The sequence below is a fragment of the Bos taurus genome, chromosome 29 (genome assembly GCF_002263795.3).
Source record: "Bos taurus isolate L1 Dominette 01449 registration number 42190680 breed Hereford chromosome 29, ARS-UCD2.0, whole genome shotgun sequence".
In the NCBI taxonomy this organism is placed as follows: Eukaryota; Metazoa; Chordata; class Mammalia; order Artiodactyla; family Bovidae; genus Bos; species Bos taurus.
In genome coordinates this window covers 50,198,889-50,226,253 of record NC_037356.1, presented here as the reverse complement: position 1 = coordinate 50,226,253, position 27,365 = coordinate 50,198,889, and the positions used below count along the sequence as shown (strand labels likewise).

General features: G+C 65.0%; 1 protein-coding gene across 1 annotated transcript in view; it reads left to right on the top strand.

Annotated features, from left to right (window-relative positions):
* The window catches only part of MUC5B (mucin 5B, oligomeric mucus/gel-forming), a 40,958-nt gene that overhangs the window by 5,663 nt on the left and 7,930 nt on the right, over window positions 1-27,365 (top strand). Inside the window, exons 12-35 of the mRNA XM_059883159.1 lie at window positions 141-342; window positions 716-841; window positions 976-1,093; window positions 1,448-1,586; window positions 1,837-1,947; window positions 2,059-2,128; window positions 2,432-2,569; window positions 2,878-3,042; window positions 3,382-3,476; window positions 4,396-4,522; window positions 4,738-4,993; window positions 5,410-5,462; window positions 5,570-5,670; window positions 5,776-5,927; window positions 6,240-6,378; window positions 6,456-6,569; window positions 7,393-7,572; window positions 7,958-8,197; window positions 9,077-9,233; window positions 9,524-9,652; window positions 9,840-9,987; window positions 10,076-10,119; window positions 10,195-10,392; window positions 10,622-27,340. Of these exons, the coding sequence (XP_059739142.1) occupies window positions 141-342; window positions 716-841; window positions 976-1,093; window positions 1,448-1,586; window positions 1,837-1,947; window positions 2,059-2,128; window positions 2,432-2,569; window positions 2,878-3,042; window positions 3,382-3,476; window positions 4,396-4,522; window positions 4,738-4,993; window positions 5,410-5,462; window positions 5,570-5,670; window positions 5,776-5,927; window positions 6,240-6,378; window positions 6,456-6,569; window positions 7,393-7,572; window positions 7,958-8,197; window positions 9,077-9,233; window positions 9,524-9,652; window positions 9,840-9,987; window positions 10,076-10,119; window positions 10,195-10,392; window positions 10,622-27,340 (19,921 nt within the window). The remainder of the gene's footprint in view (window positions 1-140; window positions 343-715; window positions 842-975; window positions 1,094-1,447; window positions 1,587-1,836; window positions 1,948-2,058; window positions 2,129-2,431; window positions 2,570-2,877; window positions 3,043-3,381; window positions 3,477-4,395; window positions 4,523-4,737; window positions 4,994-5,409; window positions 5,463-5,569; window positions 5,671-5,775; window positions 5,928-6,239; window positions 6,379-6,455; window positions 6,570-7,392; window positions 7,573-7,957; window positions 8,198-9,076; window positions 9,234-9,523; window positions 9,653-9,839; window positions 9,988-10,075; window positions 10,120-10,194; window positions 10,393-10,621; window positions 27,341-27,365) is intronic.

Genomic DNA, 27,365 nt, shown 5'->3' with positions numbered 1-27,365 from the left:
TGGGTGGAGGGACGGATGAGAGGAGGACAGTGAGGGATGAAGGGGCCACAGGGGAGGGGGCTCCCTGGCCTGGGAGAGGCTGCAGGGTGGGGTCCCCGCATGAGCCCCAGGGAGGACACAGCCTCTGTCCTGTCCCCCAGGAGGGCGTCTGCCGCCGCACCCTGCTGGGCCCCGCCTTCGCTCCGTGCCACGGGCTGGTGGATACCGAGGTGTACGTGGCCGCCTGCACCCAGGACCTGTGCCGCTGCCCCACCTGCCCCTGTGCCACCTTCGCCGAGTACTCCCGCCAGTGCGCCCACGCGGGGGGGCAGCCGCAGAACTGGAGGGGCCCTGACCTCTGCCGTGAGTGCCCCGGGGAGAGTAGGGGGAGGTGGCCCCAAGCATGACGCCTGGCCCCTGGCTGGGGACCCCCGGCAGGCAGAGCCCTTTGGGGGCCCACAGTGAGAGGATGGCAGGAGAGCATGGGGTGGTGCAAGGCCTGGGCATCTGGGGGCCCAGAGGGTGGTCCTGGCACATTGAGCAGGGTTCCCCCTGAACCCAGGTGGGGGCTGGAGGCTGTCCTCAGGGGCATGGGACCCATGGTCCCCTCTCCTCCTGCCTCACCCAGAAGACAGCTAGACAGGGCAAGAGGCCCTCATTTCCCGGACCCTTGGTGGCACATGGCGGGCGGGGGCAGGCGTGGCTTCCTGGGCCAAACGCTGCCTCCCCCCCGCAGCCCAGACATGCCCCCTGAACACTCAGCACCAGGAGTGCGGCTCGCCCTGTGTGGACACCTGCTCCAACCCCGAGCGCTCCCAGCTGTGCGAGGACCACTGTGTGGACGGCTGCTTCTGCCCCCCAGGCAGGTGCTCCGGGCCCTCGGGGATGGCGCCCCGACGGCCTCTGCCCCCCCTCATGTCTGCCTCCCATCAGTGTCTCCCACACCTGCCCCCAGCCCCCGCTGAGAGCTCGTGCCCCACCCCTGCTGCCCCGCAGACACGGTGCTGGACGACGTCACCCACACGGGCTGCCTGCCCCTGCGGCAGTGCCCCTGCACCCACGGCGGCCGCACCTACGCCCCCGGGGCCTCCTTCAACACCAGCTGCACCTCCTGGTAGGTCCTGGCCCGGCCCGGCCCGGCCCCGCCCCGCCCCGCCCCACCCCGCCCCGCCCCGCCCCACCCCGCCCCGCCCCACCCTTCGCCTCGCCCTGGTCCCGCCCCTGCTCCGCCCCATGCCCCGCCCCGGTCCCGCCCCGGCCCCGCCCCCTGCCCCTGCCCCGCCCCCGCCCCGGCCCCGCCCGGTCCCGCCTCACCCCATGCCCCGCCCCAGCCCCGCCCCATGCCCCGCCCCGCCTCGCCCTGGTCCCGCCCAGTCCCGCCTCACCTCAGACCCCGCCCCAGGCCCCGCCCTGCCGGGATGGGGCTCACCACCCCTCCCCACATCCCCTCTGCTCCCCCTCCCCCCAGCACCTGCTCCGGGGGACTTTGGCAGTGCCAGGACCTCCCGTGCCCAGGCACCTGCTCCGTCCAGGGCGGGTCCCACATCTCCACCTACGACGAGAAACTCTACGACGTACACGGGGACTGCAGTTACGTCCTCACCAAGGTGAGCCCCGCCTGCTGGGCCTCCCGGGGCCCTTGGCCCCGCCTCTGCCCCAGGAAGGGTACCCCGATGGCCATCAGAGCGGTGAAGCCCCCGGGGTTCCATTCCCAGAAGAAGCTCACACTCGTGGGGCCCGGCGGTCCCGAGGTGACTGCGTGCGAGTTCCCCACCCCCGCAGGGACCTCCAGGGCATGGGGCTCCCTGCCCGGTGGGGGGCTGACCACCCAGCACGTGGGGTGTCCTGCCCCATCAGGTATGTGCAGACAGCGCGCTCACTGTGCTGGCCGAGCTGCGGAAGTGCGGCCTGACCGACAACGAGAACTGCCTCAAAACAGTGACACTGAGCTTGAATGGAGGGGACACGGTGAGTGAGGCCCCGGCCGGGGGCTGGGAGGGGTTGGGGCAGGCGGTCCCCCGCTGGGGCGTCAGGCTGGCCCCTCCCCTCGCTGACCGCAGCCCCGCCTCCTCTCGCCAGACCGTCCAGATCCAGGCCAACGGCGGGGTGTTCGTGAACTCCATCTACTCCCAGCTGCCCATGTCTGTAGGTACGTGGCCCTGGGGAGCCCTGTGAGGCCAGGCGGGGCCTCCAGGTGGCGGCGCAGAGCCAGCCCGGCCTCTCCCAGGTCTATGCGGTTCTCGCCTGCATGGGGGGGCGGGGCTCACGGCGGCTCTGTGAGGACCGGCCTCGCGGGGCGGGGGGGTCGGCTGTCGCAGGCACATGCACTTGCGGCTCCTGCCCGGCTCCTGGGCCCTTGAGGGGCGGCTGGGGCTCCTGCCAGGCGGAAATGAGACCCAAGACTCAGGCTGGTCAGCACCGCAGGCCTCTGACCGCCCCCCACCCCCTGCAGCGGACGTCACGGTCTTCAGGCCGTCGTCCTTCTTCATCCTGGTGCAGACGGGCCCCTGGCTGCAGCTGCAGGTGCAGCTGGTGCCCCTCATGCAGGTGTTCCTCCGGCTGGACCCCGCCTACCGCGGCCAGATGTGCGGTGAGGCTGCGGGGGGGGGGCTGGAAGCAGATGGGCAGCCAGGGCGGGGACGCAGCCTGGGAGGCGGGGACCCTGGCCTGGGACAGTGGCTGGGAGGGTGAAGCACAGGGCACGCTGCCCTCATGGCAGGCTTCACGCTGGGGCTGACCTCCCCCTCCCACCAGAGGTCATCTGCAGATAGTTCTGGAGCCTACCTCCCAGGACTCTGGTTGGGTGGAGTCACCTTGTGGTGGGCCCTGCAGGTGTGGGGAGCCTGGGCCGGACTGGGCAGCCCCCTGATGCTCACACACCCCCACCCCTGCCCCCAGGCCTGTGTGGGAACTTCAACCAGAACCAGGCCGACGACTTCCGGACCGTCAGTGGCGTGGTGGAGGCCACGGCTGCGGCCTTCGCCAACACCTGGAAGACCCAGGCCGCCTGCCCCAACGTCAAGAACAGCTTCGAGGACCCGTGCTCACTCAGCGTGGAGAACGGTGTGTGTCCAGCAGCCCCGGGGCCCTTGGATTACCCCGGGTCTGGGCCTGGGAGCTGTGAGGCTGGGGCTGGGGGTGACCAGGTAGGGGGATGCAGGGTCCTTGGCAGGCTGGGGGCTCATCCCCGGGAAGGCGCCTGCTGCCCTGTAAGCAGTGCCCACTTAGCATAGCCAGTGAGCCTGTAATCAGTGTCCCTGGGGGAGTCACTGGCCACAGAGCCTGGGGGCGCCAAGCGGGGCTGGGCGGGTGGACAGGTGCAGGGGAGGCAGTGTGGGAGGAAGGCTGGTGAGCGCTGAGCCGTGCCCATGACCGTCCGCCATGCGCCCCCCGCCCGCCCAGAGAACTACGCCCAACACTGGTGTTCCCTGCTGACCCGCCCTGCCGGGCCCTTCTCGCCCTGCCACTCCGTCATCAGCCCCGGGCCCTTCCACTCGGTGAGACCCCCGGCCAGCACCCAGGGTGGGGCGGGGTGTCGGGAGCAGGACGGTCCACACCTCCATGGCCATGGGTCAGGCCCGCTCGAGGGACACGGCCACGGCTGGTGTGTTTGTTGCCTGGGGTGGCCGTGACAAAGGACCGCAGACTGGGTGCGGGGTGGGGGGTGACAGCACCCCAGTCCTGGATCACAAAGCTGGCAGGACCCCAGGGCCTTCCTGCCTCTCTAACCTCTGGGGGCCGTGAGGTGGCACCACCCTCTGCTCGTCTCCAGGAGGACCCAGACCTGTGTGTCTGTGCCCAAAGCTCTCCTCGTGGGGACACCAGGCGTGTTGGTTCAGACCCACCCTAATGACCTCATCTGAGCTTCCACACACCTGCAAGGAGCCCATTTCCAACAGGGCCGTTCACAGGGGCCTGACGGGGACACAGTCTTCTTGGGGACACAACTCCACCCATGACAGTTGGCTCACAGGCCACCGTTTTGGAAGCCAAAACCCTTACGCGCACATGGCTCTGGCCCCCAGACGTGCGTGTCCACAGCTGGAAGACCCAGGCCCACTTTGGGGGTGCTTTGGGCCTGCCAGCACCCTCCCCCCCACAACCTCCAGCTTCTGCCTTTAGTCTCCCCCCAGCAACCCACGCCCCTCATAGGCAACCCAACCTGTGATGGATCCAGAATCCCAGCTAGACGCTGTCCTGGCCCCATACAGAGCCATCCATCAACCCTGTCCCTGTGCAGCCCGGCCTCTCCCGTCCCTCAGGGCAGCGCATCCACTCCCCCCGAACCCCGTGGCCTTACGCCTAGCTCGGGGCTGCCCTGTGTCTCTGGCCCAGATGGGGGTCCCAGGAAGGATGGACAGGGAGAGAAGGCTCTCTGGTGGGCTGGGGTCCCTGACGTCCCGGTACGCCCCCCAGAACTGCCTGTTCGACACCTGCAACTGTGAGAAGAGTGAGGACTGCATGTGTGCGGCCCTGTCCTCCTACGTCCAGGCCTGCGCCGCCCGGGGCGTGCTGCTCAGCGGCTGGCGGGACGGCGTGTGCAGTGAGTGTCTGCCAGCTGGCTAGACGGGCATTGGGGGGACTGGGCACCCCAGGACACCCCCTGCCACGTGTCCTCAGCGAGAGCTCAGGGCTCCTCCCTACCCCCAGAGGGGAAGCCGAGCCTTGGGCCACTCCAGTCCCAGTTTGGACGTGCCCAAGGTGAGCGGGGACAGGCCACCCGGCCGCTGACCTGCGTGTTGCCCACCCACCCCCCAGCCAAGTACGCGAGCAGCTGCCCGAAGACCCAGAGCTACGCCCACGTGGTGGACAGCTGCCAGCCCACCTGCCGCTCCCTGAGCCAGCCTGACGTCTCCTGCGACGTGGCCTTCGTGCCCGTGGACGGCTGCGTCTGCCCCCGGGGCACCTTCCTGGACGACGCGGGTGACTGCGTCCCTGCCGAGGCCTGTCCCTGCTACTTGCGTGGCACGGTGCTGGCTCCAGGGGAGGTTGTTCACGACAACGGCGTGGTGTGGTGAGGGGCCTCTCCCCACTGCCACTCTATCCCACCTGCTTCACACGGAAACACAGGGGCTCCCCGCGGAGGGGCCTTCACCCTGCCCGCCCCTCAGCCCTTCTGAGAGGGACCGCTCCTCTGGCCCGGGGACGTGTTCTGCGGGTCTGGAGCCCGCGGAGGGCCGGCCTGGGTGCAGCCCTGCCCCAGCCTACCCGCTTCCCTGCCGCACCCCACCCCTACCCTCGCCCGCGTCCAGGGCCCTTCCTGGAGCCTCCACTCACTCACCCAGTGCCTTCGGGTGGGGGGTGGGGTCCTCATCACAGCCCCGTAGAAGGTGCCCGCCCCTCCTCATGACAAGGCCTGGGGCCCGGCCGGGGTCTGGGCAGGGGCAGTGGGGCAGCAGCCCAGACTGCCCCCACCCCCGTCTCTCGTAGCTCGTGTGTGAGCGGGAGGCTGAGCTGTCTGGGGGCCACGGAGCAGAGCACAGGTGCGGCCTCCCCTGGACCTCTGCCCCTGGGGCCCCGTGCTCCCCCCATGACCGAGGGGAGGGCTGCGGCTGGCCGGGAGGCCCTCCCAGCATGGCTGTCTCCACAGGGTGCGTGGCCCCTATGGTGTTCCTCGACTGCAGCAACGCCTCTGCGGACGCGCCGGGGGCTGAGTGCGTGCGAAGCTGCCACACCCTGGACGTGGACTGTGTGAGTCGGCTGGAAGGGCGTGGCTGTGCTGCCCGGGGGCCCGGGTGGGCGGCGTCCCTGAGCCGGGGGCAGAGGAACCACTGACGGACACCCGCCTGTCTGCAGTTCAGCACTCACTGTGTATCGGGCTGTGTCTGCCCCGTGGGGCTGCTGTCCGACGGGAGCGGAGGCTGCGTGGCCGAGGAGGACTGCCCTTGTATGCACAACGAGGCCGCCTACAAGCCCGGGGAGGTCATCAAGGTCGACTGTAACACCTGGTGTGTGGAGGGGCCACGGAGGGCGGTGCGGGCCAACAGCACAGGGAGAGCTGGCCCCGGGCGGTCTGCTCTTCCCTGGACCAAGCCCAGGGCCTGGCCTCCTCTGCCCAGCAGATGGCAGGGCCAGTTAAAGCCGCCCCCATGACTGCCTGCACCCCGGCACTGAGCGTTGAGGGTGGGCCAGGGTGTGGGGTGTGGGACTCCCTGCTTTGTGAACCCCTGGAGCCCTGGGGGGGCAGCACCGCCTCCTGCTTTATGGAAGAGGGGCTGGATCCACGTCCTTGTCACGGCACCGCCTCTCCTTGCCCGCAGCACCTGCAGGGGCCGCAGGTGGGAGTGCAGCGACCGGCCCTGCCTGGGCACCTGTGTGGCCTATGGGGACGGTCACTTCCTCACCTTCGACGGTGAGCGCTATGGCTTCGAGGGGAGCTGCGAGTACACGCTGGCCCAGGTACGCAGCCCCTCCCTGCCCAGGGCCGTGATGCTGGCGCTGGGGCCGTGACCACAACCCTCTTCTCCCCGCCGCAGGACTACTGTGTGGGCAGTGACACTGCCAACGGGACCTTCCGCATCGTCACCGAGAACGTGCCCTGCGGGACCACGGGCGTCACCTGCTCCAAGGCCATCAAGATCTTCCTGGGGGTGAGGGAGCCTGGGCGCCGCCCCCTCCCTCTGCAGTCCTGTCCGAGCCCCCGCAGGGGCCTCGGGCCTCCAGACAACAGCCCAGGGTCCTGACACCCAGGAGAGTCGCTCTCTCCTGGGTCTGGGCCTCCCTCCAGAGGCTCCAGGGGAGGGTCCTTCCTGCCTCGTCTAGCTTCTGGGGCTCCTAGCCTGTGGCTGCGTCCCCCCAGTCTCTGCCCTGAGCTCACGTGGCCTGTTCTCTGTGTCCTTCCCCCATCCTGTCCCTGGGTCTGGGCCCTCCCTAAATCCAGGATGGTCTCATCTGCAGACCCTTCACTTCATCCCATCTAAGACCCTTTGCCCAAATCAGGGCACACTTGTGGATTCTGGGGCTTAGAACTCGACGCGTCTTTTGGGGGGCCTCCATTCAGCCCACTACACCTGGGGATGACCCCTTCTAGCAGAGGGAGGTCGGGGTTCACAGCACAGAGTGCAGCTGCTGGCTGGGGGCAGTTCCCACCTGCTCCGAGGTGGGAAGGGGTGTGAGGAAGCAGGGGTCCGAGGGGGCTGAGAGGGGGCCACATGCTCTCCTGCTGCCCCCTGTGCTCTGCGTTCCCCCCACCACTAACGGCCCCCAAGCTCCCCCTCGGCCTCTGCTGCCCCTCAGCCTCTCACCTCAAGCTTGAGGATAATGCCGGGAGGCTGGCTCACTCCTAATGCGAGCCCCATGCCTCATGACCCCAAGCACCCTGGTGCCCGCCTGGGCCACGTTGGGGAGGGGGCTCTGGCCCAGAGCTGGGCCCTCAGCTCCCTGCAGGCAGCGCCTCCCCGTGCCTCTCTGCAGAGCTATGAGCTGATCCTGCACGAGGGCACCCACAGGGTGCTGCAGAGGGGGCCGGGCGGAGACCTGCCCTACAGGGTCCGGTACATGGGCATCTACCTGACCGTGGAGACCCATGGTGGCGTGGTCGTGTCCTGGGACCGGAAGACTAGCGTGATCATCCGGCTGCGCCATGAATACAAGGTGGGGGCTGCAGTCTGCAGGATCCCCGGGCGGGCGCAGAGCTCTCCCTCCTAGAGCAGGCCCAGCAGTGTGGTCTGGCAGCTGACGGACTGCTGGGGGCTGGGAGCGGGGGCCAGGCACACTCCCAGTTCCCAAGGGGCTGTGTCAGTCCTGGGGGGAAGGTGCTCTTGGCTCCCTGGTCCCTGCACGCAGCGGCTCCATGCCCACTGGGCTAAGGCTCTGTGGGCGAGGCAGGCACCTGCCCACTGCAGGACCCCGAGTGCCCCCGCCTTCCCGAAAGCTTGCTGAGTGCTGCCTGAGGAGTGGGTGCCCTGCAGCCGTACCTTCGGGCCAGGCTCTGTGTCTCCCCCGGCGCTGCCCCACATGCCCTGTGCTGTCCCTGCAGGGGAGGGTCTGCGGGCTGTGCGGGAACTTTGACGACAACGCCCTCAACGACTTCACCACGCGGAGCCAGTCTGTGGCGAGCGACGTGCTGGAGTTTGGCAACAGCTGGAAATTCTCCCCGTCGTGCCCGGACGCTCTGGCCCCCAGGGACCCCTGCACCACCAACCCGTACCGCAGGTCGTGGGCCCAGAAGCAGTGCAGCATCATCAACAGCGCCACCTTCAGCGCCTGCCGTTCTCAGGTGAGCAGGGTCGGGGTGGGACCTGCGTCTGGCCCGAGCTGGCCCTCTGAGGACGGCCTTGACCCCGACCGTTGTGCAGGGCACACTGTGTGGCCCTCCCCCGGGGCACTGCCGGCATCCCCAGCCCTGCCCCACGTTCCCTGACCACACTCAGCCTCACCCCCTGGAAGCGGGGCTGCAGGCTTCCTGGGCCCCAAGGGTCATCTCCTGTCCTCCTGCACATTCCCCGAGCTGCCCAGCCCCAACACGGACAAAGCTCAGGGCGCCTCCAGTCCAGCCCGGTCGCCTGAGAGCAGAGAATCGTGATGGCCTCGGGCCCTTCCCCACAGCCCTTCCTGCCACTTAGGGACCGCAGGGCACAGTCGCTGACGTGGATCTCGGGACCCGGACTGTGCACGGTGATGAGCAGGCAGCCGGTGGGACTGGTCTGCCCTGAGGCTGGCTGGCCTGTGTGAGGCCCTGAGGTCCTCCTGGATCACAGCCACCCCACACCCCCCCACCCCCGCCAGTGCCCTGCCCATTCGATCAGAAAATCCTTTGTGAAGTGACACAGCGGGCTCTGACTCAGATGGCACTGTCCATGGTGGCAAATGCAAGACTCGGGCTCCCTGGGTTCTGCTGCCTGGGAGGGAAGACCGGGGCAGGGCACCCCCTGGCCCTGCGGAGACAGGACAGGTCACAGCAGGGTCACGGGGGGGCTGGCCTGCAGCTAAGTGAGGCACCGAGCAGAGGCAAGGGAAGGGTGGCGGGGTGAGGCCAGAGAGGCAACAGGAGGCCCGAGGCGGCTGCTCAGACGGCAGTGCAGCTTGCTCGTGGGCAGCCGGCCGTCCAGGGGCTGCGGTTGGCGCCTCTCGCTGAGCAGCCCCCGCCCTGCCCCAGGTCGACCCCACCAGGTACTACGAGGCCTGCGTGAGCGACGCCTGCGCCTGCGACTCAGGGGGCGACTGCGAGTGTTTCTGCACGGCCGTGGCCGCCTACGCCCAGGCCTGCCACGAAGCGGGCGTGTGCGTGTCCTGGCGGACCCCGGACGTCTGCCGTGAGTTGGGCTGTCCCTGGGGGTGAGAGGAGGTGCAGCTGCAGCCGCTCGGGGGCCTGGCGGGCATGTGTGCACACACAAGGACATGCGTGTACTACATGTGTGTGTGCGTGCTCTTGTGTGTAAAAACCAGACAGACACATTGCCCCCAAAGGGGAAGGCTCCCTGGGGGCCAGTTTTGAGGGCAGGGATGAGAAGGAAGCCTGGAACCCAGTGGGTGCAGCCTGAGATGCCTCCTTTGTGGGAGGGTGAGCTGGCAGGCACCTGCAACCTCTCTCCCCCTCGCTCAGCTCTGTTCTGCGACTACTACAACCCACACGGGCAGTGCGAGTGGCACTACCAGCCCTGCGGCGCGCCCTGTCTGAAGACCTGCCGGAACCCCAGTGGGCTTTGCCTGATGGACCTGCCAGGCCTGGAAGGTGAGGACAGGCTTCTATGGGGAGGCCACACCTCGTCACCCCAGGACAGCACACAGGCGAGGGGGCCAGGGGCTCCTGCCGCCCCATGTCCGCCCCTGGGACAGGGAGGCAGAGACGGCGGTGCAGCAACCGCACACGACGCCTGGCTCGAGACGTGAGTCTTCTCCCCGCCCTGCGTCCACCCCAGGCTGCTACCCGAAGTGCCCGTCCAGCAAGCCATTCTTCAACGAGGACCAGATGGAGTGTGTGGCCCAGTGCAGTGGCTGCTACGACGGAGATGGGAACTACTACGATGCTGGCACGAGGGTTCCCAGCACGGAGAACTGTCAGAGCTGGTGAGCCAGTGCGGGTGCTGGGCGGGGCCAGGTGGGCACACTGAGGCCTGTGCCCTGCTGGCTTAGCTCTTCTCTCTCCCTCCCCCAGTGACTGCACCTCCAGCGGCCTCCAGTGCACTCACAGCCCCGAGGGTAAGGGGGACCCGGTTGGTTTGGGGGCCTAGGAGCTGGGGGCTCAGACTGAGCCCTGTACTTGTCCGTCTTTAGCCTGTACGTGCACCTACGAGGGCAGGACCTATGCCTATGGGGATGTCATCTACAACACGACCGATGGGCTGGGCGCCTGCCTGATCGCCATCTGCAGAGACAATGGGACCATCGTCCGGAGGGCCGTGGAGTGCCCCGGAACCCTGTTTAAAACGCCCTTCACCTTCACCAGCACCGCAGCTCCGCCCTCCACCACGGGTGAGCCTGGCAGGCACACCACTGGCTCTGCCTTACCGCTGGGGCCCTGGGCCCTGCCAGCGGTCTGGGTTCTGAGGGAGGGCCCAGGAAGCCCCTGGCACAGGTGTCCTGGGTGCAAAGGATGGTCCGGGGCCACCCTGGGGCCAGGGGACATGAGTCACCCCTCCTCTGGGTGTGGCTGGCAAGGATGCAGAGGAGGCTGATGGGGACCCCTGCCCTCTGCCCACAGGCTTGGTCCCCACCCCGTCCACTGTGTGTGTGCGGAAGGTCTGCCACTGGTCCGACTGGTATGACGGAGGCCATCCAGAGCCAGGCATGAGCGGGGGAGATTTTGAAACATTCGAGAACCTGAGGCAGAGGGGCTACCAGGTCTGCCTGGCCCCCGTGGACATTGAGTGCCAGGCGCAGCTACTCCCAGGCATACCCCTGGAGGAGCTGGGCCAGAAGGTGGAGTGCAGCCGGGACAAGGGCTTGACTTGCTTCAACAGTGAGCAGAGCCCCCCACTCTGTCTCAACTACAAGCTGAGGGTCCTCTGCTGCGACTATGTGCCCTGTGGCACCAGCCAGCCTCCATCCTCCCAGACCACGCCCACCACAGGAACCACCCACCCAACCATGGCAGTGACCACCTCGCAGTCCCCATCCACCAAGCTGACCACAAACACGACCCCAGAGGGCAGCAGCTCTGTGTTCCCGGCCACCACCACCTGTGAGCCTCACTGTCACTGGACAGAGTGGTTCGACGTGGACTACCCCAAGTACGAGGAGGGCGGCGGGGACTTAGAGACCTATGAGAAGATCAGGGGTGCGGGTGGGGCCGTGTGCAAGCAGCCCCAGGAGATAGAGTGTGAGGCTGAGAACTACCCTGGCCTGACACCGGAGCAGGTGGGCCAGCAGGTGCACTGCGACGTCCGCTTCGGCCTGGTCTGCAGGAACGACGAGCAACTGGGCCTGTTCAAGATGTGCTACAACTACAGGATGCGTGTGCTGTGCTGTGAGTACAACCACTGCACGCTGCCCACGGCCACCACGTCCCCCACGGCCACGGCCACCGCCTCCACAGCCACTGCTGGCACTGCTACCACTGCTGCAGTGCCCACGACCACCACTGCTACAGTGCCCACGGCCACCACCTCCACAGCCACTATTACAGTGCCCGCAGCCACCACTTCCACAGCCACTGCCACAGTGCCCACAGCCACCACAGCTACAGTGCCCACAGCCACAGTGCCCACAGCCACCACAGCTACAGTGCCCACAGCCACAGTGCCCACAGCCACCACAGCTGCAGTGCCCACAGCCACAGTGCCCACAGCCACCACAGCTACAGTGCCCACAGCCACAGTGCCCACAGCCACCACAGCTGCAGTGCCCACGGCCACTGCCTCCACAGCCACTGCTGCCACTGCTACCACTGCCACAGTGCCCATGACCACCTCCTCCATAGCCACTGCCACCACTGCCACTGCCCGCACACCTACAGTGCCCACGGCCACCACCACTGTTACAGTGCCCACGGCCACCACAGTGACAGTGCCCACGGCCACCAGCACCACCGCCACCATCTCTACAGCTGCCACCTCCAATGCCACAGCTCCCACTGCCGCGGTTGTCACTGCTACAGTGCCCACTGCCGCCATCTCCACTGGCACAGTCCCCACTGCCTCTGCTGCCTCCAGCACCACCTCCACTGCTGTGCCAACACCCACACAGACCAGAACACAGACGGGGAGCACAGTGGTTACCGGGTCCCCTGCCAGCAGTGCCACACCAGTGCCTGCCCTTTCCACGCGACTCACGACCCAAGTGACGGCCTTGAGTCCAGGCCAGACAGGCACACACCCCACATCTCCGCCAGGATCCACAGGGTCCACCTCCCCGGGGACAGCCACATCGGTCCTCCCGACTCGGAAAACCTCCCAGGGGCCCACCTCGGTGTCGGCAACGACTCAAACCTCCACAGCTTGGCCGCCAACAGAAACATCACTGAGTACAACACACACCCCATCCACCCAGCACCCCGAGACCAGCACCCCAGCCCCCACTACGGCCACCACTGGGGCCACCACCAGCCAGGGCACGACCAGCTGTCAACCCAAGTGCAAGTGGACAGAGTGGTTTGATGTGGACTACCCCAAGTATGAGGAGGGCGGAGGAGACTTCGAGACCTATGAGAAGATCAGGGGTGCGGGTGGGGCCGTGTGCAAGCAGCCCCAGGAGATAGAGTGTGAGGCTGAGAACTACCCTGGCCTGACACCGGAGCAGGTGGGCCAGCGAGTGCACTGCGATGTCCACTTCGGCCTGGTCTGCAGGAACGACGAGCAACTGGGCCTGTTCAAGATGTGCTACAACTACAGGATGCGTGTGCTGTGCTGTGAGTACAACCACTGCACGCTGCCCACGGCCACCACGTCCCCCACGGCCACGGCCACCGCCTCCACAGCCACTGCTGCCACAGCTACAGTGCCCACGGCCACCCCAGCCACCACCACCTCAGCTACAGTGCCCACAGCAACCACGGCCACAGTGCCCACGGCCACCACCTCCACAGCCACTACTACAGTGCCGATAGCCACCACCACCACTGCCACAGTGCCCACTGAGAATGCCACCACTGTGACAGTGTCCATTGCCACCCCCTCCACAGCCCCTGGCACCACTACCACCGCCCCCACTGCTACAGTGCCCACGGCCACCACTGCTACAGTGCCCACAGCTACTACTGCCACAGTGCCCACTGCCACTGCCATGAGTGCTACAGTGCCCAGTGCCACCACTGCCGCAGTGCCCACAACCACCGCCTCCATAGCCACTGCCACCACTGTCACTGCCCCCACATCTACAGTGCCCACAGCAACCACTTCGACAGTGCCTACTGTGACTGCCACCACTGAGACAGTGTCCACGGCCACCGCCTCCACAGCCACTGCTGCCACTGCTACCACTACTGGCACTGCCACCACAGCTACAGTGCCCACGGCTACTACAGCCACAGTGCCCATGGCCACCACCTCCACAGCCACTGCCACAGTGCCCACAGCCACCACAGCTACAGTGCCCACAGCCACCACTGCCACAGTGCCCACGGAAACCACCACCACAGCCACAGTGCCCACAGCCACCACGGCCACCACCACCACAGCTACAGTGCCCAGGGCCACCACCTCCACAGCCACTGCTACCACTGCTACCACAGCTACAGTGCCCAAGGCCACCACTGCTACGGTGCCCATGGCTGCCACCAGCACAGCCATAGTGCCTAGAGCCACTACGGCCACTGCCACCACAACTACAGTGCCCACGGCCACCACCTCCACAGCCACTGCTGTTACTGCTACAACTGCCACAGTGCCCACGGCCACCACCACCACCGCCACCATCTCTACAGCTGCCACCTCCAATGCCACAGCTCCCACTGCCGCGGTTGTCACTGCTACAGTGCCCACTGCGGCCATCTCCACTGGCACAGTCCCCACTGCCTCTGCTGCCTCCAGCACCACCTCCACTGCTGTGCCAACACCCACACAGACCAGAACACAGACGGGGAGCACAGTGGTTACCGGGTCCCCTGCCAGCAGTGCCACACCAGTGCCTGCCCTTTCCACGCGACTCACGACCCGAGTGACGGCCTTGAGTCCAGGCCAGACAGGCACACACCCCACATCTCCGCCAGGATCCACAGGGTCCACCTCCCCGGGGACAGCCATGTCGGTCCTCCCGACTCGGAAAACCTCCCAGGGGCCCACCTCGGTGTCGGCAACGACTCAAACCTCCACAGCTCGGCTGCCAACAGAAACAGCAGTGAGCACAACATACACCCCATCCACCCAGCACCCCGAGACCAGCACCCCAGCCCCCACTACGGCCACCACTGGGGCCACCACCAGCCAGGGCATGACCAGCTGTCAACCCAAGTGCAAGTGGACAGAGTGGTTTGACGTGGACTACCCCAAGTATGAGGAGGGCGGAGGAGACTTCGAGACCTATGAGAAGATCAGGGGTGCAGGTGGGGCTGTGTGCAAGCAGCCTCAAGAGATAGAGTGTGAGGCTGAGAACTACCCTGGCCTGACACCGGAGCAGGTGGGCCAGCGAGTGCACTGCGATGTCCACTTCGGCCTGGTCTGCAGGAACGACGAGCAACTGGGCCTGTTCAAGATGTGCTACAACTACAGGATGCGTGTGCTGTGCTGTGAGTACAACCACTGCACGCTGCCCACGGCCACTGCCACCACAGCTACAGTGCCCACGGCCACCATGGCCACCACCACAACAGCTACAGCGCCCACAGCAACCATGGTTACAGTGCCCACGGCCACCACCTCCACTGCCACAATGCCCACAGCCACCATGGCTACAGTGCCCATGGCCACCCCTTCCACAAGCACTGCTACAGTGCCCACCACCTCCACAGCCACTACTACAGTGCCCATAGCCACCACTACCACTGCCACAGTGCCCACTGAGAATGCCACCACTGTGACAGTGTCCATTGCCACCCCCTCCACAGCCCCTGGCACCACTACCACCGCCCCCACTGCTACAGTGCCCACGGCAACCACCACCACTGCCACAGTGCCCACAGCTACTACTGCCACAGTGCCCACCGCCACGGCCACGAGTGCTACAGTGCCCAGTGCCACCACTGCCACAGTGCCCACAACCACCGCCTCCATAGCCACTGCCACCACTGTCACTGCCCCCACATCTACAGTGCCCACAGCAACCACCTCCACAGCCACTGCTGTTACTGCTACAACTGCCACCGTGCCCACGGCCACCACTGCAACAGTACCCACGGCCACCACAGCTACAGTGTCCATGGCTACCACCACCACCACTGCTTCAGTGCCCACAGCCACCACTGCCACAGTGCCCACGGCCACCACCACCACCACAGCCACAGTACGCACGCCCACCACTGCCACAGTGACCATGGCCACTGCCACCACAGCTACAGTGCCCATGGCCACCATCTCTACAGCCACTGCCACAGTGCCCATGGCCACCACCGCCATTGCCACCATCTCTACAGCTGCCACCTCCAATGCCACAGCTCCCACTGCCACGGTTGTCACTGCTACAGTGCCCACTGCCGCCATCTCCACTGGCACAGTCCCCACTGCCTCTGCTGCCTCCAGCACCACCTCCACTGCTGTGCCAACACCCACACAGACCAGAACACAAACAGGGAGCACAGTGGTTACCGGGTCCCCTGCCAGCAGTGCCACACCAGTGCCTGCCCTTTCCACGCAACTCACGACCCAAGTGACGGCCTCAAGTTCAGGCCACACAGGCACACACCCCACATCTCCACCAGGATCCACAGGGTCCACCTCCCCGGGGACAGCCACGTCGGTCCTCCCGACTCGGAAAACCTCCCAGGGGCCCACCTCGGTGTCGGCAACGACTCAAACGTCCACAGCTCGGCCGCCGACAGAAACAGCAGTGAGCACAACACGCACCCCATCCACCCAGCACCCCGAGACCAGCACCCCAGCCCCCACTACGGCCACCACTGGGGCCACCACCAGCCAGGGCATGACCAGCTGTCAACCCAGGTGCAAGTGGACAGAGTGGTTTGACGTGGACTACCCCAAGTACGAGGAGGGTGGTGGAGACTTTGAGACCTATGAGAAGATCAGGGGTGCGGGTGGGGCTGTGTGCAAGCAGCCTCAAGAGATAGAGTGTGAGGCTGAGAACTACCCTGGACTGACACCGGAGCAGGTGGGCCAGCGAGTGCACTGCGATGTCCACTTGGGCCTGGTCTGCAGGAACGACGAGCAACTGGGCCTGTTCAAGATGTGCTACAACTACAGGATGCGTGTGCTGTGCTGTGAGTACAACCACTGCACGCTGCCCACGGCCACCACATCCCCCACGGCCACGGCCACCGCCTCCACAGCCACTGCTGGCACAGCTACAGTGCCCACGGCCACCACGGCCACCACCACCACAGCTACAGTGCCCACGGCCACCACTGCCACAGTGCCCACGGCCACCCCAGCCACCACCACCTCAGCTACAGTGCCCACAGCAACCACTGCCACCATAGCTACAGTGCCCACGGCTACCACAACTACAGTGCCCATGGCCACCACAGCTACAATGCCCACAGCCACCACTGCCACAGTGCCCACGGCCACCACAGTCACCACCACCACAGCTACAGTGCCCACAGCCACCACTGCTACAGTGCCCACAGCCACCACTGCTACAGTGCCCACAGCCACCACCACCACAGCTACAGTGCCCACGGCCACCACTGCCACAGTGCCCACGGCCACCTCCTCCACATCCACTACTACAGTTCCCATGGCCACCACTTACACAGCCACTGCTGGCACTGCTACCACTGCTGAAGTGCCCATGGCCACCACCACCACAGCTATAGTGCCCACGGCCACCACTGCCGCAGTGCCCACGGCTACCACCACCACTGCCACAGTGCGCACAGCTGCCACCAGCACAGCTACAGTGCCCACAGCCACCACTGCTACAGTGCCCACAGCCACCACTGCTACAGTGCCCACAGCCACCACCACCACAGCTACAGTGCCCACAGCAACCACGGCTACAGTGCCCACGGCCACCTCCTCCACAGCCAGTGCTGCCACTGCTACCACTGCTGAAGTGCCCATGGCCACCACCACCACAGCTATAGTGCCCACGGCCACCACTGCCACAGTGCCCACAGCCACCACCACCATAGCTACAGTGCCCACAGCCACCACAGCCACCACCAGCACAGCTACAGTGCCCACAGCCACCACTGCTACAGTGCCCACAGCCACCACAGCGTCAGTGCCCATGGCCACCACAGCAACAGTGCCCTCGGCCACCACCTCTACTGCCACCATCTCTACAGCTGCCACCTCCAATGCCACAGCCCCCACTGCCGCGGTTGTCACTGCTACAGTGCCCACTGCCGCCATCTCCACTGGCACAGTCCCCACTGCCTCTGCTGCCTCCAGCACCACCTCCACTGCTGTGCCAACACCCACACAGACCAGAACACAGACGGGGAGCACAGTGGTTACCGGGTCCCCTGCCAGCAGTGCCACACCAGTGCCTGCCCTTTCCACGCGACTCACGACCCAAGTGACGGCCTCGAGTCCAGGCCAGACAGGCACACACCCCACATCTCCGCCAGGATCCACAGGGTCCACCTCCCCGGGGACAGCCATGTCGGTCCTCCCGACTCAGAAAACCTCCCAGGGGCCCACCTCGGTGTCGGCAACGACTCAAACCTCCACAGCTTGGCCGCCAACAGAAACAGCACTGAGTACAACACGCACCCCATCCACCCAGCACCCCGAGACCAGCACCCCAGCCCCCACTACGGCCACCACTGGGGCCACCACCAGCCAGGGCACGACCAGCTGTCAACCCAAGTGCAAGTGGACAGAGTGGTTTGACGTGGACTACCCCAAGTATGAGGAGGGTGGTGGAGACTTCGAGACCTATGAGAAGATCAGGGGTGCAGGTGGGGCTGTGTGCAAGCAGCCTCAAGAGATAGAGTGTGAGGCTGAGAACTACCCTGGCCTGACACCGGAGCAGGTGGGCCAGCAAGTGCACTGTGACATCCGCTTGGGCCTGGTCTGCAGGAACGACGAGCAACTGGGCCTGTTCAAGATGTGCTACAACTACAGGATGCGTGTGCTGTGCTGTGAGTACAACCACTGCACGCTGCCCACGGCCACCACATCCCCCACGGCCACGGCCACCGCCTCCACAGCCACTGCTGCCACAGCTACAGTGCCCACGGCCACCCCAGCCACCACCACCTCAGCTACAGTGCCCACAGCAACCACTGCCACCATAGCTACAGTGCCCACGGCCACTACAACTACAGTGCCCATGGCCACCACAGCTACAGTGCCCACAGCCACCACTGCCACAGTGCCCACGGCCACCACCACCACAGCTACAGTGCCCACGGCCACCACTGCCACAGTGCCCACGGCCACCACAGCCACCACCACCACAGCTACAGTGCCCACAGCAACCATAGCTACAGTGCCCACGGCCACTGCCACCACAGCTACAGTGCCCACGGCCACCACAGCCACCACCACCACAGCTACAGTGCCCACAGCAACCACGGCTACAGTGCCCATGGCCACCTCCTCCACAGCCACTACTACAGTTCCCATGGCCACCACTTACACAGCCACTGCTGGCACTGCTACCACTGCTGAAGTGCCCATGGCCACCACCACCACAGCTATAGTGCCCACGGCCACCACTGCCGCAGTGCCCACGGCTACCACCACCACTGCCACAGTGCCCACAGCCACCACCACCATAGCTACAGTGCCCACAGCCACCACAGCCACCACCAGCACAGCTACAGTGCCCACAGCCACCAGTGCTACAGTGCCCACGGCCACCACAGCGTCAGTGCCCATGGCCACCACAGCAACAGTGCCCTCGGCCACCACCTCTACTGCCACCATCTCTATAGCTGCCACCTCCAATGCCACAGCTCCCACTGCTGCGGTTGTCACTGCTACAGTGCCCACTGCCGCCATCTCCACTGGCACAGTCCCCACTGCCTCTGCTGCCTCCAGCACCACCTCCACTGCTGTGCCAACACCCACACAGACCAGAACACAGACGGGGAGCACAGTGGTTACCGGGTCCCCTGCCAGCAGTGCCACACCAGTGCCTGCCCTTTCCACGCGACTCACGACCCAAGTGACAGCCTCCAGTCCAGGCCACACAGGCACACACCCCACATCTCTGCCAGGATCCACAGGGTCCACCTCCCCGGGGACAGCCACGTCGGTCCTCCTGACTCAGAAAACCTCCCAGGGGCCCACCTCGGTGTTGGCAACAACTCAAACCTCCACAGCTCGGCTGCCAACAGAAATAGCACTGAGCACAACATACACCCGATCCACCCAGCAGCCCGAGACCAGCACCCCAGCCCCCACTACGGCCACCACTGGGGCCACCACCAGCCAGGGCACGACCAGCTGTCAACCCAAGTGCAAGTGGACAGAGTGGTTTGATGTGGACTTCCCCACCTCAGGGGTTATGGGTGGAGACATAGAGACCTACGACAATATCCGAGCTGCAGGTGGCAAAATGTGCCAGGACCCAGAGAAGATTGAATGCCGGGCAGAGAACTACCCTGAAGTCAGCATCGACCAGATCGGGCAGGTGCTCAACTGCAGCCTGGAAACAGGGTTGGTGTGCAGGAACGAGGACCAGAGAGGGCCTTTCACCATGTGCTTCAACTACAACATCCGTGTTTACTGCTGTGATGATGTCCGACACTGCCCCACCACAGCCACCCCAGGCCTCCGGTCCACTTCCCTGCCCCCTGGCAGCTCCACAGCAACAGGGCCATGGCCCCCAACCTCCACCACGACCTGGCCCCCATTCTCTTCCTCCAAGGTCCTGCCCATGACCCCGAAGCCAACTTTGACTGGTGCCCCCTCCACAGTCACTGTGGTGACTTCCCACATTCTTGAGTCCACCTCTGTGACCAACCTGCCCCCCAGCCCAGTGATGCCCACTACCAGGGCCACCACCCACACCCAATTCCTGCCACCCACAACCTCCAAGGGCATGACACAAATCACAGAGCTCCCCACCAGGCCCTCTGAGACCACGACCAGACCCCCAGTCACCACACTCAGCACAGGCCAGGCTACCTCCCACACAGGGGTGGGCACCAGCACCTCCCTATCCCCTCCGGGGCCTGAGCCCAGCACCTCCTCACTGGGCACTACCCTGGGCCCCACCACCACCACCACCTCTATGGCCACTTTGTCCTCCCCAAAGACCCACACCTCTGGGACCACCTTGGTCCCCACGTCCCCAGGGACTGAGTCCACCACCTGTGAACGTCGGTGTGCCTGGACAGACTGGATGGACAAGAGCTACCCAATGCCAGGGGCTTATGGGGGGGACTATGAGACCTATGCTAACATCCAGGCAGCCGGTGGGGCTATCTGTGAGCAGCCTCTGAAGCTGGAGTGTCGGGCTGAGGAGCTGCCGGACATCCCCCTGCCGGACCTGGGCCAGGTAGTACTGTGCCAGCTAGAGGTGGGCCTGGTGTGCCGGAACCAGGACCAGAGTGGCCAGATGTGCTTGAACTACCAGATCCGCTTGCTCTGCTGTGACAAGAGCTACTGCCCCAGCACGGCCATCACCACCTCCACCCCCACCAGTGAGACAGGACTGTCCTCCACAGTGACCACAGGGAGGGTCTCCATCCCCACGAGTGTGACAGGACCTTCCTCCACGGTGACCACTGAGAGGGTTTCCACCCCAATGAGTTTGCCAGGACCCTCCTCCATGGTGACCTCAGGGGTGGTCTCCACAACCACAAGTGTGACGGGACCCTCCTCCAAGGCGACCACGAAGAGGGTCTCCACCCGCACCAGTGTGACTGGGCCCTCCTCCATGGTGACCACCAAGAGGACCTCCACTTCCACCAGTGTGACAGGACCCTCCTCCACAGCGACCACAGAGAGGGTCTCCACCCCCACGAGTGTGCCAGGACCCACCTCCACGGTGACCACCGAGAGGGTGTCCACCCCAACAAGTGTGCCAGGACCCTCCTCCACGGTGACCACCGAGAGGGTGTCCACCCCCACGAGTGTGCCAGGACCCTCCTCCACAGTGATCACTGAGAGGGTCTCCACCGCCACCAGTGTGACGGGTCCCTCCTCCATAGCGACCACCGAGAGGGTCTACACCCCAACAAGCGTGCCAGGATCCTCCTCCAGAGTGACCTCAGCAGCAGTCTCCACCTCCACCAGTGTGACAGGACCCTCCTCCATGGTGACCACTGAGAGGACCTCCACCCCCACCAGTGTGACAGGACCTTCCTCCACAGCGACCACTGAGAAGGTCTCCAGCCCCACGAGTGTGACTGGACCCTCTTCCACAGCGACCACTGAGAGGACCTCCACCCCCACCAGTGTGACAGGACCTTCCTCCACAGCGACCACTGAGAAGGTCTCCACCCCCACGAGTGTGACTGGACCCTCCTCCACAGCGACCACTGAGAGGGTCTCCACCCCCACCAGTGTGCCAGGATCCTCCTCTACCGTGACCACGGAGAGAACCTCCACCCACACCAGTGTCACAGGACCATCTTCCACGGTGACCATGGAGAGGACCTCCACCCCCACCAGTGTGACAGGTCCCTCCTCCACAGCGACCACGGAGAAGGTCTCCACCCCCACCAGTGTGACAGGACTCTCCTCCACAGTGACCACAGAGGGGGTCTCCACCCCCACGAGTGTGACTAGACCCTCTTCCACAGCGACCACTGAGAGGACCTCCACCCCCACCAGTGTGACAGGACCTTCCTCCACAGTGACCACAGAGGGGGTCTCCACCCCCACGAGTGTGACTGGACCCTCTTCCACAGCGACCACTGAGAGGACCTCCACCCCCACCAGTGTGACAGGACCTTCCTCCACAGCGACCACTGAGAGGGTCTCCACCCCCACGAGTGTGACTGGACCCTCTTCCACAGCGACCACTGAGAGGACCTCCACCCGCACGAGTGTGACAGGACCTTCCTCCACAGTGACCACAGAGGGGGTCTCCACCCCCACGAGTGTGACAGGACCCTCTTCCACAGCGACCACTGAGAGGACCTCCACCCCCACCAGTGTGACTGGGCCCTCCTCCATGGTGACCACCAAGAGGACCTCCACTTCCACCAGTGTGACAGGACCCTCCTCCACAGCGACCACAGAGAGGGTCTCCACCCCCACGAGTGTGCCAGGACCCACCTCCACGGTGACCACCGAGAGGGTGTCCACCCCAACAAGTGTGCCAGGACCCTCCTCCACGGTGACCACCGAGAGGGTGTCCACCCCCACGAGTGTGCCAGGACCCTCCTCCACAGTGATCACTGAGAGGGTCTCCACCGCCACCAGTGTGACGGGTCCCTCCTCCATAGCGACCACCGAGAGGGTCTACACCCCAACAAGCGTGCCAGGATCCTCCTCCAGAGTGACCTCAGCAGCAGTCTCCACCTCCACCAGTGTGACAGGACCCTCCTCCATGGTGACCACTGAGAGGACCTCCACCCCCACGAGTGTGACAGGACCTTCCTCCACAGTGACCATAGAGGGGGTCTCCACCCCCACGAGTGTGACTGGACCCTCTTCCACAGTGACCACTGAGAGGACCTCCACCCCCACCAGTGTGACAGGACCTTCCTCCACAGCGACCACTGAGAAGGTCTCCACCCCCACGAGTGTGACTGGACCCTCTTCCACAGCGACCACTGAGAGGACCTCCACCCCCACCAGTGTGACAGGACCTTCCTCCACAGTGACCACAGAGGGGGTCTCCACCCCCACGAGTGTGACAGGACCCTCTTCCACAGCGACCACTGAGAGGACCTCCACCCCCACGAGTGTGACAGGTCCGTCCTCCACAGCAACCACGGAGAGGGTCTCTACCCCCACGAGTGTGACAGGACCCTCCTCCACAGCGACCACTGAGAGGACCTCCACCCCCACAAGTGTGATGGGACCCTCCTCCATGGTGACCACCGAGAGGGTCTCCACCCCCATGAGTGTGCCAGGACCCTCCTCCACCGTGACCACTGAGAGGGTGTCCACCCCAACGAGTGTGCCAGAACCCTCCTCCACAGTGACCACTGAGAGGTTCTCCACCCCCACGAGTGTGACTGGACCCTCTTCCACAGAGACCACTGAGAGGACCTCCACCCCCACGAGTGTGACAGGACCTTCCTCCACAGTGACCACAGAGGCGGTCTCCACCCCCACGAGTGTGACAGGACCCTCTTCCACAGCGACCACTGAGAGGACCTCCACCCCCACCAGTGTGACGGGTCCCTCTTCCATAGCGACCACCGAGAGGGTCTACACCCCAACAAGCATGCCAGGACCCTCCTCCACGGTGACCTCAGCAGCAGTCTCCACCTCCACCAGTGTGACAGGACCCTCCTCCATGGTGACCACCGAGAGGACCTCCACCCGCACCAGTGTGACAGGTCCCTCCTCCACAGCAACCACGGAGAGGGTCTCTACCCCCACGAGTGTGACAGGACTCTCCTCCATGGTGACCACTGAGAGGACCTCCACCCCCACGAGTGTCCCAGGACCCTCCTCCACAGCAACCACCGAGAGGACCTCCACCCCCACGAGTGTGACTGGACCCTCCTCCACAGCGACCACTGAGAGGGTCTCCACCCCCACCAGTGTGCCAGGATCCTCCTCTACCGCGACCACGGAGAGAACCTCCACCCACACCAGTGTCACAGTACCCTCTTCCACGGTGACCATGGAGAGGACCTCCACCTCCACCAGTGTCACAGGACCCTCTTCCACGGTGACCACGGAGAAGGTCTCCACTCCCACCAGTGTGACAGGACCTTCCTCCACAGTGACCACAGAGGGGGTCTCCACCCCCACGAGTGTGACTGGACCCTCTTCCACAGCGACCACTGAGAGGACCTCCACCCCCACCAGTGTGACAGGACCTTCCTCCACAGTGACCACAGAGGGGGTCTCCACCCCCACGAGTGTGACTGGACCCTCTTCCACAGCGACCACTGAGAGGACCTCCACCCCCACCAGTGTGACAGGATCTTCCTCCACAGCGACCACTGAGAGGGTCTCCACCCCCACAAGTGTGATGGGACCCTCCTCCACGGTGACCACCGAGAGGGTCTCCACCCCCACAAGTGTGCCAGGACCCTCCTCCACGGTGACCACCGAGAGGGTGTCCACCCCCACGAGTGTGCCAGGACCCTCCTCCCCAGTGATCACTGAGAGGGTCTCCACCCCCACCAGTGTGACGGGTCCCTCCTCCATAGCGACCACCGAGAGGGTCTACACCCCAACAAGCGTGCCAGGATCCTCCTCCAGAGTGACCTCAGCAGCAGTCTCCACCTCCACCAGTGTGACAGGACCCTCCTCCATGGTGACCACTGAGAGGACCTCCACCCCCACGAGTGTGACAGGACCTTCCTCCACAGTGACCACAGAGGGGGTCTCCACCCCCACGAGTGTGACTGGACCCTCTTCCACAGCGACCACTGAGAGGACCTCCACCCCCACCAGTGTGACAGGACCCTCCTCCACAGCGACCACAGAGAGGGTCTCCACCCCCACGAGTGTGCCAGGACCCACCTCCACGGTGACCACCGAGAGGGTGTCCACCCCAACAAGTGTGCCAGGACCCTCCTCCACGGTGACCACCGAGAGGGTGTCCACCCCCACGAGTGTGCCAGGACCCTCCTCCACAGTGATCACTGAGAGGGTCTCCACCGCCACCAGTGTGACGGGTCCCTCCTCCATAGCGACCACCGAGAGGGTCTACACCCCAACAAGCATGCCAGGACCCTCCTCCACGGTGACCTCAGCAGCAGTCTCCACCTCCACCAGTGTGACAGGACCCTCCTCCATGGTGACCACCGAGAGGACCTCCACCCGCACCAGTGTGACAGGTCCCTCCTCCACAGCAACCACGGAGAGGGTCTCTACCCCCACGAGTGTGACAGGACTCTCCTCCATGGTGACCACTGAGAGGACCTCCACCCCCACGAGTGTGACTGGACCCTCCTCCACAGCGACCACTGAGAGGGTCTCCACCCCCACCAGTGTGCCAGGATCCTCCTCTACCGTGACCACGGAGAGAACCTCCACCCACACCAGTGTCACAGGACCATCTTCCACGGTGACCATGGAGAGGACCTCCACCCCCACCAGTGTGACAGGTCCCTCCTCCACAGCGACGACGGAGAAGGTCTCCACCCCCACCAGTGTGACAGGACCTTCCTCCACAGTGACCACAGAGGGGGTCTCCACCCCCACGAGTGTGACTGGACCCTCTTCCACAGCGACCACTGAGAGGACCTCCACCCCCACCAGTGTGACAGGACCTTCCTCCACAGTGACCACAGAGGGGGTCTCCACCCCCACGAGTGTGACTGGACCCTCTTCCACAGCGACCACTGAGAGGACCTCCACCCCCACCAGTGTGACAGGACCTTCCTCCACAGTGACCACAGAGGGGGTCTCCACCCCCACGAGTGTGACTGGACCCTCTTCCACAGCGACCACTGAGAGGACCTCCACCCCCACGAGTGTGACAGGACCTTCCTCCACAGTGACCACAGAGGGGGTCTCCACCCCCACGAGTGTGACTGGACCCTCTTCCACAGCGACCACTGAGAGGGTCTCCACTCCCACCAGTGTGCCAGGATCCTCCTTTACCGCAACCACGGAGAGAACCTCCACCCACACCAGTGTCACAGGACCCTCTTACACGGTGACCATGGAGAAGGTCTCCACCCCCACCAGTGTGACAGGACCTTCCTCCACAGTGACCACAGAGGGGGTCTCCACCCCCACGAGTGTGACTGGACCCTCTTCCACAGTGATCACTGAGAGGACCTCCACTCCCACCAGTGTGCCAGGATCCTCCTTTACCGCAACCACGGAGAGAACCTCCACCCACACCAGTGTCACAGGACCCTCTTCCACGGTGACCATGGAGAAGGTCTCCACCCCCACCAGTGTGACAGGACCTTCCTCCACAGTGACCACAGAGGGTGTCTCCACCCCCACGAGTGTGACTGGACCCTCTTCCACAGCGACCACTGAGAGGACCTCCACCCCCACCAGTGTGACAGGACCTTCCTCCACAGTGACCACAGAGGGTGTCTCCACCCCCACGAGTGTGACTGGACCCTCTTCCACAGCGACCACTGAGAGGACCTCCACCCCCACGAGTGTGACAGGACCTTCCTCCACAGTGACCACAGAGGGGGTCTCCACACCCCTGAGTGTGACTGGACCCTCCTCCACAGCGACCACTGAGAGGGTCTCCACCCCCACCAGTGTGCCAGGATCCTCCTCTACCGTGACCACGGAGAGAACCTCCACCCACACCAGTGTCACAGGACCATCTTCCACGGTGACCATGGAGAGGACCTCCACCCCCACCAGTGTGACAGGTCCCTCCTCCACAGCGACCACGGAGAAGGTCTCCACCCCCACCAGTGTGACAGGACTCTCCTCCACAGTGACTACAGAGGGGGTCTCCACCCCCACGAGTGTGACTGGACCCTCTTCCACAGCGACCACTGAGAGGACCTCCACCCCCACCAGTGTGACAGGACCTTCCTTCACAGTGACCACAGAGGGGGTCTCCACCCCCACGAGTGTGACTGGACCCTCTTCCACAGGGACCACTGAGAGGACCTCCACCCCCACCAGTGTGACAGGACCTTCCTCCACAGTGACCACAGAGGGTGTCTCCACCCCCACGAGTGTGACTGGACCCTCTTCCACAGCGACCACTGAGAGGACCTCCACCCCCACCAGTGTGACAGGACTCTCCTCCACAGTGACTACAGAGGGGGTCTCCACCCCCACGAGTGTGACTAGACCCTCTTCCACAGCGACCACTGAGAGGACCTTCACCCCCACCAGTGTGACAGGACCTTCCTCCACAGTGACCACAGAGGGTGTCTCCACCCCCACAAGTGTGACTGGACCCTCTTCCACAGCGACCACTGAGAGGACCTCCACCCCCACCAGTGTGACAGGACCTTCCTCCACAGTGACCACAGAGGGGTTCTCCACCCCCACAAGTGTGACTGGACCCTCCTCCATGGCGACCACCGAGAGGACCTCCACCCCCACGAGTGTGACTGGACCCTCCTCCATGGCGACCACCGAGAGGGTGTCCATCTCTAGTCCCTCTGCCTTCCCGAGGTCCTCACCCATGACCACCAAGCCAGACTTGTCCAGTTACTCACCCACAGGTCACCTGTTGACCTCTCCCATATCGACTACTCCTGGGTCTCCACCCACTACTCCCTCCTGGTCCTCAGAGACCTCCGGCAGCCTGATGCCCTCCATTGTTCCCACAACCTCGCCTGGCCCCACCACACCCTGCCTTTGCCACGCCTTTGGGAAGTTCTTCCTACCAGGCACGTGAAGTATCACCCCTCCTGC